Genomic DNA, 12630 nt, shown 5'->3' on the forward strand with positions numbered 1-12630 from the left:
TAACTGGCACATTGTTAACCATCTGCAGAGGCCCGCACCTCGTGGGAAACAGTGGAAAGGCCAGGGAACGATAGGCTCGGACTCTGCACCACGACCAGGACATCGAGATGACGACTGTGGATGACCGCGCACCGAAAAAGGCTCAGTCAGAAGAGGGCGAAATAACCTTCTCTGATAGCGATGCCCAACATGTCCGGTTCCCACATTCCGATCCGCTGGTCGCGGATATCCAAATGGCCAATATGATGGTGAAGAGAGAGCTAGTTGATACAGGAAGTTCAGTAAACATCCTGTATAAGTCTTCAGTGGAATGCATGAAGTTATCCGTTAAGGACCTAGAGCCCTGCAACCCAACAATACACGGCTTCTCTGGTGAGGGACTCGCCCCAGCAGGGTCAATCAGACTACCAGTGACAGCAGGTACAACGCCTGCTACCAGGACATTACTCGCTACTTTCATAGTAGTCGATTGTCCTTCGGCGTACAATGCCGTCATTGGGAGGCCTATACTGCTTGATCTATGGGCCGTCACCTCTATATGGCATTTAGCCATGAAATTCCCGACAGATGCAGGGGTAGGACGCGTGTTGGGAAACCAGAAGGAAGCCAGGGAGTGCTACAATGCCTCAGTCACGAAGGTGAAGACGGGAACGTCAAAGAGCACTCCCCCAGATAGGTTGTAGATGGCAATTGATGCACAAGCCCAATTCGGTGATGAAGTCACCAAATAGGGTGTTGCCCAAAGTGAGGATAGAGATTTAGATCCTCGCTTTGGGGATTTTGAAGAAGATGTTGGACCCGTCGAGGACCTGGAAGAGGTCCAACTTGATGAAAAAAACCCGACCAGAGTCGTGAAGGTTGGAAAAACTTAGAACCAACCACGAAGCATGCACTTGTGGAGTTTTTGCAGAAAAACCAGGAAGTCTTTGCCTGGTCGCACAAAGACATGGCTGGGATAGATCCTGTAGTTATCAGCCATGTCCTGAACATAGACAAGAGTTTTCCACCCGTGCAACAGAAAAGAAGGTTGCTCGATAAGGATCGGTCGAGAGCCTTAAAAGAAGAAGTTGAAAGATTAAAAGAGAATGGGTTCATCAGGGTGGCGTTTTATCCATCATGGGTCTCTAATCCAGTACTGGTTCCCAAGCCTAATGGCAAATGGCAGACCTATGTGGATTTTACAGACCTCAATAAAGCCTGCTCGAAGGATTGCTTCCCACTCCCAAGGATCGACCAGTTGGTCGATGCAACTGCAAGGCACGAGATCCTCTCCTTCATGGATGCATACTCAGGCTACATTCAGATCAGCATGCATCCCCCTGACGAGGATCACACCAGCTTTCAGACCGATACGGGATTATACTGTTATAAAGTAATGCCCTTCGGACTGAAAAACGCAGGTGCGACTTACCAGCGATTGGTTAACCACATGTTTAAAGAATTGATCGGAGTAAACATGGAGGTGTACGTGGATGACATGCTGGTAAAGTCGAAAAAATCAGAAGGACATGTGAAGGATTTATAAGAGTGTTTCAATGTATTGAACAAGTACCAGATGAAATTAAATCCTCTCAAATGTTCCTTCGGAGTTGGATCAGGGAAATTTTTGGGGTTCATTGTTAATTCAAGAGGAATCAAGGCCAACCCCGACAAGATAAAATCCCTGATCGACATGAAATCGCCAGAGAAGATCAAGGATGTACAAAGTTTAACTGGGAGAATTGCAACCCTAAGTAGATTTATTTCCAAGTCAACGGATAAATGCGTCCCTTTCTTCAATCTACTTAGGGGCAACAAGAAGTTTGAATGGACAGGAGACTGCGAGCAAGTTTTCAGGCCTTAAAAGCCCATATGGCACAGCCTTCTATTTTATCAAAGCCTATCGAAGGAGAAACTTTGTTCATTTACCTGGAGATCACTGAAGTTGCTGCTAGTGCGGTACTAGTACGAGAGGAAGAAGGCGTACAAAAAGCGGTTTACTATGTAAGCAAGAGGCTAATCAGAGATGAACTGAGGTATCCTCCCATTGAGAGGTTAGTTTATTGTTTAATCTTGGCTTTAAGAAAGATACGTCCTTACTTTCAAGCCCATCCCATTACAGTCTTAACTGACCAGCCCCTTCGGCAAGTACTCCAAAAACCAGAGGCGGCTGGGCGTTTATTGAAATGGGCTGTCGAACTGGGGCAGTTCGATATTACATATTCACCGCGAGCAGCAGTAAAGGGACAAGTCTTGGCTGATCTTATTGTAGAGTTCACCGAACTCCCAGACATCGAGCAGTGCGAAAAGCCTAGTGCGCCTGAGCCTCAAGATGAAGCTCCTTCGTGGAAGTTATTCACAGATGGGTCGTCAAACGAATCTCACGCGGGATCAGGAGTGATCTTGATAATGCCAGAAGGGCATTGATTTCACTGCGCCATTAGGTTCGACTTCACCGCGTCAAATAATGAAGACGAATACGAAGCACTCCTCGCTATATTAAGAATGGCAAAAGACATGAGTATAAAGGTACTGGATATTTACAGTGATTCATAGCTGGTAGTGAATCAAGTTCTAGGGGAATATCAAGCACGAGGCCTAAAAATGGTGGCCTACTTGAACAAAACAAAAGATCTATTGGCCTAGTTCAAGAAGTATACCCTCCAGCAAATACCTCGGGATCAGAATTCGAACGCAGATGCCTTAGCCAAACTCGCGAGCGTGAAAGATGCTGACACTTTAAATATTGTGCCAGTGGAAAGATTGAGCGAGCCAAGCATACGAGCAAATGAAACCAGTATGGAAATCCGAATGGAAGATACATGGATGGCGCCTTACTTGGAGTATCTGATAAATGGTGTACTACCAGCAGATAGGAATAAGGCCAGAGCTCTTCAAAGGCAGGCTGCTAGGTATATACTAGTCGATGGTATTCTATACCGAAGGGGATACTCCATGCCACTGCTCAGATGTATTACACCAGAGAAAGCTAAGGAACTAATGAAGGAAGTGCATGAAGGCTTCTGCGGGGATCACGCTGGGGGGCAAAGTTTGGCAAAAAAGATTCTAAGGCAGGGCTATTTCTGGCCAACTATGAACGAAGATTCAATGGAGTTTGTGCGAAAGTGTGATAAGTGCCAGAGATTTTCAAAAATCCCACGCGCATCTCCAAACGAGTTAAAATAGATGCAGAGTCCTTGGCCTTTCGTAGTATGGGGTATAGACTTGATTGGATCCCTGCCAACGGGAAAAGGCGGGGTAAAGTACGCAGTTGTAGCAGTCGACTACTTCACCAAATGGGCTGAAGCTGAACCACTCGCTACCATAACGACCAAGAAAGTTCTTGACTTTGTCATCAAGAACATTGTTTGCCGATATGGTTTTCCTCAGAAGACTGTCTCAGACAATGGAACCTAATTTGACAGTGACTTATTCACAGACTTCTGCGAAAGGCACGGGATTATTAAAAGCTTTTCTTCAGTCGCGCATCCACAAGAAAATGGGCAGGTCAAAGCAGTAAATAACATACTTAAGGACACCCTGGAGAAAATACTTGAAGACGCTAAAGGAGCATGGCCAGAACAGCTGCCTGAAGTCCTCTGGTCGCATAGAACTTCTCATCGAACAGCGACGGGTCACACCCCATTTTCCTTGGCATACGGGTATGAAGCTATGTTACCTGTCGAATTAGATCCCCCCCCCCCCTCATATCGACGCATTACATACAACCAGAGCCGGAATAGCCAACTGATGATGGAGTCCCTAGACTCAATTAAAGAAATACGAGAAAGAGCCCAACTCCGAGTTGCTGCATACCAGCAAAAGGTCGCCCGGTATTTTAACTCAAAGGTGAAAGAAAGGAAATTCAACGTCGGTGACCTAGTGCTACAACGAATTTCTTGAATACCCGCGACCCCACTGCTGGAGTGCTCGGACCAAACTGGGAAGGACCTTACCAGATTGAAGAAGTCCTTCATCTGGGCACCTACAAACTTGCATGCTTAAATGGAGATCTCGTTCCACGCTATTGGAACGGTGAACACCTGCGCAAGTACTACCAATGAACAGTCCTTTTTAAAGGACTGGCTTGTATAAACTTTTACTTTTTACAAGTTTTGAAAAAGGGTTAGCCACGTTGTATGGCTACTCGCTTATAAGTGTAAGATCTTTTTTAAGATCACTCGTAAAGACATGTTTAGTCCATTTTTAATACGAGATTATAAGGGACTGTGCGCAGCCAGTCATTCTTTCTAACCATTGTAAATTTATTTTTACAAGTATTTGTTCATTACATGTGTTGTTTTGCTGTATTATAAGTGTTACGTTTCCTACCGAGCAGCAATGTTCGCATAGGTCATGGTCAAGGCAAGTGACCAAGGACCTAAAGCTCCTCGATCACTTGGGGGGCACATAAGGTACATCGATAGCAAAGCATACCAAAGGGTATGTAAACACATGAACAAAATGAGTGAAAGCATGCTACGGTACTTAAAGTATTTTTCAAAATTTATGTTTTGTTAAATCAAACCTAAGTACTATGCTAAGTTCGGTCATGCGAACAGATATTATAATAAAAAGAAACATTATAATATCAATAAGGCAATCTTTTACACCACGAGCAGTATTGCTCGGATGTAAGTGTTTAATTAAAAGTAAAAAGCTTTCGCACCGTGAGCAGTATTGCTCAGATGTAATTGTTCAGTTATAAGTAAAAAAGCTGCCCTTGCAGCAATAAAAATAAATTGTCTTTACAAGCAGACCCGTGGGCCATAAAAACAAAACAAAAGAAAAAAAATTTACTGAGCAGGAGGGTCTTGAGGATTAGGGGGAGTGCTCTGGTCGGCAGGAGGACCAGCTTCAGCATCAGCAGCGGGAGCCTTAGCCTTAGCCTTATCCTCTGCCTCCAACTGGATGGTGCACTGCGCCATCAGAGTCCTCTTCAATCGCTCGGACAAGTAGTTGAAGTTGGCCTCCCGGTTGTGCTTCCAGAACTTGTAGAAGCAGAGGTGGGTAGCTTCCTTGTACCTCTTCAAACTCTTGGCCCCTTCCTCCTCGAGCTCCTGCACCCGCTCCTCAAGCTCCTGCACTCACTCCTTGAGCTTCTTCGCCTCTTCCCTGCTGGTGGTCAGATCGAGTCCAAGCTGCTTACACTCTTGGGTGACAAGTACAGAACTTTCCCTCCATTTCTTCCGGTCCTCGTTGGCTTTCTTCAAGGCCTCTTGGCTGTCCTGAAGCTCCTTAGTGAGAACAGCTTGGTCCTCACACATTTGTTCGTACTGTCTAGATAGCTCCTTGTTCTCCTCAAGCAGCTTGTCCTTGTCAACCTCAAGTACTTTCTTAGCCTGAGCAAGCCTAGAGTCAAAATTCTTTCCGCGAGAAACCAACGCCCCGACGCGGCGCCAGCCAGCAGTTAGAGTTAGCAGCCCCTGAAGGATAAAAAATGAAAGTAAGGGAAAGAAATCAGATATGAATAACAAAATAACAAGAGGTTACTTACGCTAACTATCTTGTTCAGCCCTTTGTTGACGACCTAGTCGGCATCCATCGATGTAGTGTTGGTAATGGTGGCCTGACTACGTCTATGCTTTGAGAGTTTATATATCCTCTCTCGGGCTGACCCGACCACGAAGCTAGGCAGGGAGCCTTTGGGAAAGTTATCCAATGTCTCCTTGTCAGCGGCCCTAAAGGAGGGCTGTGGATTAACAGTTGTGGGAGTCGACTGCTCGGTGGGGGGCGGAGGTGTCGTGTTCTCCTTGGAAGGGGCGGTGGCTGGAGCATCGTCTGTTCCAGCCTTCTTCGAGGGGGTCTTGCTGCTTTCCCCTCGAGTCCTCTTGCTATCCTTCTTTGGGACAAAAGAGGCAGCAGCCGCCTCCGGGACAGAAGAGGCAGCGGCAGCCTCGTAATGATCGAAGACATCCTCAGAGTCCATACCAGCACAAAGGGAAACAACTCGAGCAGTGAGATTAAATGGCCATAGGGGGAACAGGGATAAAAGTAAAAGGATTACAAGTAAAGTACCCGGGCTACAACTACTGGTCGTAGCATTATTTACTGAACTACCTAGTTCCTGGAAGAAATCTGAGTTTAAAGAGGGAGCATTTCTAAAGTTGCCATCCCCATCAAATAGATGAGAGGGAATTGGCAAATTATTTAAAAGCGAGATTATTGTACCGTTTACATCCGACGAATCATCAGAAAGTTCGGTAGGCTCGACAGCCTTTTGTTTTCCCTTGCCCTTGGGGACTGAAGGTTTCTCCGCTCGGGGGGGGACGGCAGGTTCCCTGATCGTAACCCCAGTTGGCCACCTCCGAGGAGGAGGCGCCTGAGGTTGCTGCTCGGGTTCCACGTCGGCTTGGACACTGCTCGCTGAAAGTTCATTCATCGCAGATTAGGAGCCCCAAAGGCCAACCAGCCTTAGGTTAGCCTCATTAACTAAGTTTTTTACACTCTTATCAGCATTTGGCATGCTGGCTAAGAGTGTTGCCCTTGACTCCATTCCCGGAGTAGGGATGGGACGTAACCAGGGGCTTGGAACACAATCGATGTCAAGATATTATGACAGAAAAACACTAAGTAAAGAAACTACTTGCGTAAGAATTTTTACCTCCTCGGGTGAAGGCCAGGCTGTCCGTAGCAAGGTCAGGAGTAAGGAAGTATTCATAGTGATACTTCCCCACATTAGAGATATGGGTGGTGTCGGACAAAAAAGTGCGTCCGGATTCCTGATGGCAGAAGTGAAAAAACCCCGTACCGTCTTGGTTGGGGTTGGACTTAAGGTCAAAAAGAAAATTGACCTCGTGGGGGGAAGGCACTGGCCATTTTTTGAGCTTATAAAGGATATAGAGTGCGGCCAGCATTCTATATCCGTTCAGAGTGATTTGAAAGGGGGCTACTCCGAAGTAATTAGCCACCCCCTAAAAAAAAACAAAGTGAAAAGGCAGGGTGGCACCTGCCTCAATGTGGAACCTCGACCAGGTGCTGTAAGCCCCGCCTGGCAGATTGGCTTGCTGGTCGATAGATGGTTTAACTAAGGTCACACCCGTCAGATTGTATCTGTTTAAATAGTTGGCAATCATCCACAGAGTCACCGTACTTTGAGGGACGACGTGCCACATAACGGCTGGCTGGTCAACATGGCGAGGGCGGGCACGTCTTTGGACATTGGTCTCTGGAGCGAATTCACCTCGACCACAGGTCGAGGGGGCATCAGCAGAAGGCTGGCCTGAGGAGTTAGGGTTTTTCCTTTTTCGAGCTTTTTTTTTTGTTCGTGCCATTCTTTGATTGGGGACTGGAGGACGGTTTGAGCTAGGGCGAGAAAAAGGGATTTCTGATATCAAAGTAGATGGGTTCTCTTCGCCTTCAAGTAGTTGGGCCAAGAGGTCATCTTCAATCGGTCTTTCTCCTCCCCAAGGGTCTTGCATATGAACTGCAAACAGACAATGGAGGAGATAAGACACAGTCTACGAAGTAGTGTGGAAGATTGGGATAACGTTGATCGTGTCTAAAAAGCCAGCGGCATCCTACTCCTACACTAAGATTCGGCACTAATGGTTTGAAAAACGGATCAGAGGAAATAAACCATTTTCTGAGAACTATTTCGACTCCTAAAGGGCGGGAAAATATCCAATTTTTTCACCTAACTTAAAGATTGAATTTTTACGTCGATCTTACGCCCTAAGCCTATGATCCTTACTATCAAACTAAGTCCTAACCTATACAAAGCATAAAGACGCCATCTTACCAAGCAATGGAAGGTTTATAAAAAAAAATTCTCATAAAACCCTATTCAAGAACACAGAAATTACAGAACCTAGAAACGGCATGCATGGTATAATGAAAAGTTTAAAAAGACAAAGTGATTACCTGGGCGAAGATGGAGATTCGGAAGAGAATGAAAAAGCTCGAGTCAGAAAGATCCTCGGCTAGGCGACTAACTGGTTTTGAAGCTCTATATTCCGAAGGCAAGGTTCTTGAAGTTCTTGACAAAGATGGTATGAAAAAAAAATATATAAAGAAGAAAAAGAAGGTATTTATGGGGACCGAGGTATGGCCAAAAAGTAGCAATCATTACTTTTAATTCTCGAAATGTGGGGAAGTGTATAAGCCGTCAATTTGTTTCTTGAAAACTGAAAAGGCTTGATTAGACATAATTATGTCACGGTTTTCAAAAACGCACGGGGATCCTGACAGACATCGTGGGGATATGAACGGTTGTTTCTTTAAAGTTTCTTTATTGCTGGTCACGCTAAACAAACTTGGGGGGCAAATGTTATCCAAAAAACAAGCATGGATGATGTAATGCCCCGAATTCTTCGATGTGTTTAATGGTGTGAATAGTAGGCCAGGAGGGCCATACTTGTTTAATTATGTTATTAATTGATAAAATGCATGCATATGTTGATTATATTATAATATGATGTGAAATGCATGCATGTGAGTCCATATTTTTTTTAACTACAGGGGTGTGATGGTAATTTGGCCCGTTGTGGGTAAATTGTTTATTTGGATGCATGTTGGTGATATATTTTAAGACCACGTTATGATGTGGGTTTGTTCGAGCCATTCGGCATGAGACGATCATGGTATGTTAATTATCGGTTTGGTCATAACAGGCTTAAGCTCGGGGCTCGGGGTGAGTCTCGGGGTGTTTTTAATGATTAGAGTGTTACCGTGCATTAAAGGGTATTGGGATGTGAATTATTGGTGTTTGAGAATATTGAGATTAGCAGGAATTGGGAAACTTTAATTATGATTAACGGGATAGGTGGAAAGTACCAATTTTACCCTTGAAATTGTTTTAGAAGCCTTAAAAAACCTAGGGGTATTTTAGTCATTTGAGTTTGGATTTATATGGCTTTGGATGGCTGTAGAAAAAACAGAGCAAAAACAGGGTTTCTCTTTCTCCTTCCCGTACATCCATTTCCTCTTTGGTGTTTTTGAGCTCGAAGTGGGGTTTCAAGCTAGGAAATCCAAGGGCTGGGTTTGTGGACTTGGTTCAGTCATTGAAGAAGGTTCAAATCTGGATTTGAGGTGAGTTTTAGTCATTGGTTTCTGGTTGTGCTCTGTTTTCCTTTTGGTTTTTCAGCTTATGGATTCTTGTTGAAAGTTTGGATTTGAAGAGGTTTTGATTGAAGTTTAGCTTAGATTTTGATGAGGGTGAGTTATGGGTGATGTTTAGAGGTTAAATTGAGTGTTTGGAGGAGGTTTTGGGTTGGTTTGAAGGGCTGGTTTCAGAGGAAAAACGCAGGGGAGGATTGTTGGTGCGTGCAACCTTTTTGGCTGGTCTGGGCTGGGCGCTGCGGCATGGCTGTGGTGCGCCGCAGCCCTTGGCACTTGGCAGAGAGGGTTGTCTCTGTCTGAGGGGCGCACCACGGCGTAGCTAGGGTAAGCCGCGGCCCTTAGGGAAATTTTGGCCAGAATGGAGTTTCTAGCATGGGGATTCAAGCCTAAGGTCTCGGGGTTGAACCTACTACCCGGTTGAGTAGTGTTTGATGTCCCAGAGGTTAGGTTTTGGTTTGGGAACATTTTATTATTCATTTTATTGATGGAATCCCATAATTGGTTATGACCAGGTAACCGCTAAAAGACCAAAAGGTTGATCGTTCTCAGGGGTCGTTCTTTTATTCATTCTAGCTCGAACCAGAGGTAAGAAAACTGCACCCCAAGTGTGACATGCATGGATATTGATGAGGCATGTTGATTGTATGAATATGGACATGGATTGAATATAGAATGCTTAGCATATGTTGCTCACTTGTGCATGGTACTGACTCATTAGTCAGATTTGGCAAAGGTGCTAGTATCAACTGTGAAGCTGTGACTTATTAGTCAGGTTCGGTAGTGGTACTGGGAACAGGTCACGTTGCGCTGACTCATTAGTCAGAACGGCCGTAGCGTGTTAACGCAAGCCGACAAAGATTAGATCTAATCGACTATCAGCATTGAATGACTCAAAGAGCATTAATGCCAGACCAACCTCGAGGGTCGATGAATGAAATAAGCGCTTGGAGGCTAGTGGCTTACCTAGCAGCCACTCTCCCACTTGAATTAGTGACTTGCTTGTCAGTCACTCAGTATGGTTTATCAGAACCTGTTGAAGGCTAGTGGCTTACCTAGCAGCCACTCTTCCATTTGAGTTAATGACTTACTTGTCAATCACTCAGTATGGTTTATCAGGACCTCATGTGATGTTCACTCATTTGTTTGAAAGCTTTATGCTCAGTGTGATTATAATGATAATCATTTGATAATGTTTACATATAATGCTATGTTTTCTTGCTGGGCTTTGGCTCATGGGTGCTATGTGGTGCAGGTAAAGGAAAAGAAAAGCTCACCTAGCCTTGAGTGGAGAGCTTAGGTGGTGATGTGTACATATGCGGCCGCTTGACCACCACGACCAAGGAGTTCTCAGAGGAACTAGGGGGTTTACCCTATTTTTGCCGATATTTTTGCCGCTTAGGTCGGCGGGATTGTAAATTTAAAACAGTAATGACCATTTTTGTACTGAGAACATCTTGTAAATGTTTTGATTGGCTCTGCAGAGCAGTTTGTAATGAAAATATCCATTTCCTTTTTATTAGTTTTATACCTTAGCCTGTTAATTACACTTAGAGCACGTTTTTTACCAAAGGACTCGGGTAGCGAGTCAAATTTCCGGTCCACCGTTCACCGTAACTATTCTGGGGTAACCAGGGCGTTACAGATGACATGGAAAACATTTAGTACACATGGCTAACATCTGGCAGAATTCGTGCTTGACTATCGACCAGGAAGACATCTATTGTCACGACATTTGATCTCTTCATACGACTAGCCTGGTCGTACACATGCTATACGCGGAGAAGATCTTATGCAGTTATGATAGTATCCGAAATTATCTCCCATGATTTCTTGAGTATCCGATTATTTAGGAAATAATATCTGTAACAAATTAATGTAAATCCTCCTTGAGCCTATAAATAGAGAAAGAGAGCTCAGGGGAAGGGGGGCTTCTTCTTTTTTGCTTTCTGATCACTTGAGATTAGAGTTATTCTATTTGATATATTGTCTTGTTCTTCAGAGGTTTGTGAAACTCATTGAACCCTAGTTCTTTGATCACTCCTTTGAATCCTATATCAATAACAATTCAAGTGGACGTAGGTTATTACCAGATTCTGGGGCCGAACCACTATAAACTCTTGTGTTCTTTATTGTTTCGTCATCATATTCTTTCCAACGTGTTTGTCCAAATCAAGCATAATAGACTCCGTGTCAGTTGGCCAAAATCAAGGTCAACACTAGCCATAAAACTTAGATCCTTGCTCTTTATGAGATCTCCTAGCCCTTCAGTAACCCAGATCGATGATCTCCTCCAAATCCTTGGGCTTCAAGACTCAGATCAAGAACGAGAGAATTTTTCTTGGTCTATTTTCCTTTCGTATATCGCAAAACAAGATGTTGGAAGAATTCGTACAACATCTAAACCTGTTCTATTTATTATTTATTTATTTAATCTGATTTTAATCGTATAAAAACAAAATTACATTACTATCCCCAACCTTTACATTTCTAACATGACCTCCAAAACCCATACTTGTCTTTTACTTGCTAATAGTATTGTTTTGCCTTAATTAGACTTTCTACCACAAAAGCTTATTACCCCCATATCATAACTATTATTTCCATTTGCCCCCTAATACTTGAAGAAACAATTGCATGGATTGCTTGACAGAAAAAATAAAATAAACATACACCATAATTCATGCATATCATAGTTCATATAATTAAACACATACAAACATACAATTTACCATAATACCCTTACTAGTAGAAGCAGATATTACAACTATCCCCTCCTAAAAAGAATTTCGTCCTCAAAATTTACCTGAACAACTCTGGGTATTGCTCCATCATATCTGATTCCAATTCCCACGTTGCATCTTCTGTAGAGTCGTTTTCCAAAGAACCTTGACTAACTCAATCGTCTTCTTCCGTAATACTTTTTCCTTCTTATCAAGAATCATTATTGGCTTTTCTTCATTTGATAGGTCAGGTTGCATATCCAATGCCTCATACCTAAGAATGTGAGACAGATCCGAGACATACTTTCGTAACATTGACACATTGAAGACATTATGCACTCCTGCTAGCTCTAGAGGCATGGCTAACCTATAAGCCACTTCCCCAATTCTCTCTAAAATCTCGAATGGTCCAACAAATTGAGGACTTAACTTTCCTTTCCTTCCAAATCTCTTAATTCCTTTCATAAGCAAAACATGAAGGAATACATGATTTCCCACTTGGAATTCAATGTGCTTACACTTAGGATCAGCATAGCTCTTTTGTCGATCTTGTGAGGCAATCATGCAAGCTCTTGTCTTGGAAATAGCTTCATTCTCTTCTTGTACTGCCTCCGGACCTAAATACTTACTTTCGACCATCTCATCCTAATGAATCGGCGATCTACATTTCCTTCAATAGAGCATCTCGTATGGTGCTACCCCAATAGTCGACTGATAACTATTATTATACAAGAACTCTATCAATGGAAGGTACTTGCTTCATGATCCATTGAAATCCAACAAACACGCTCTAAGCATGTCTTCCATAATTTGTATTATTCTTTCTATCTACCCATATGTCTGAGGGTGGAATGTTGTAGTGAATTTCAAC

General features: G+C 43.6%; 1 protein-coding gene across 1 annotated transcript; it reads right to left on the reverse strand.

The window, feature by feature from the left end:
- Nucleotides 1-11867: 11867 nt before the first annotated feature.
- LOC133791883 (uncharacterized) lies at nt 11868-12398 on the reverse strand. The gene has a single exon (XM_062229791.1). It carries the CDS (start codon nt 12396-12398, stop codon nt 11868-11870), a length of 531 nt encoding a protein of 176 aa, XP_062085775.1.
- Nucleotides 12399-12630: the final 232 nt, after the last annotated feature.

Source organism: Humulus lupulus, chromosome 7 (genome assembly GCF_963169125.1).
Source record: "Humulus lupulus chromosome 7, drHumLupu1.1, whole genome shotgun sequence".
Classification (NCBI taxonomy): domain Eukaryota; kingdom Viridiplantae; phylum Streptophyta; class Magnoliopsida; order Rosales; family Cannabaceae; genus Humulus; species Humulus lupulus.

Excerpts from the sequence above, each read along its gene's own strand:
- LOC133791883 (XM_062229791.1), bottom strand. The coding sequence starts at position 12,398 with ATGGTCGAAAGTAAGTATTTAGGTCCGGAGGCAGTACAAGAAGAGAAT.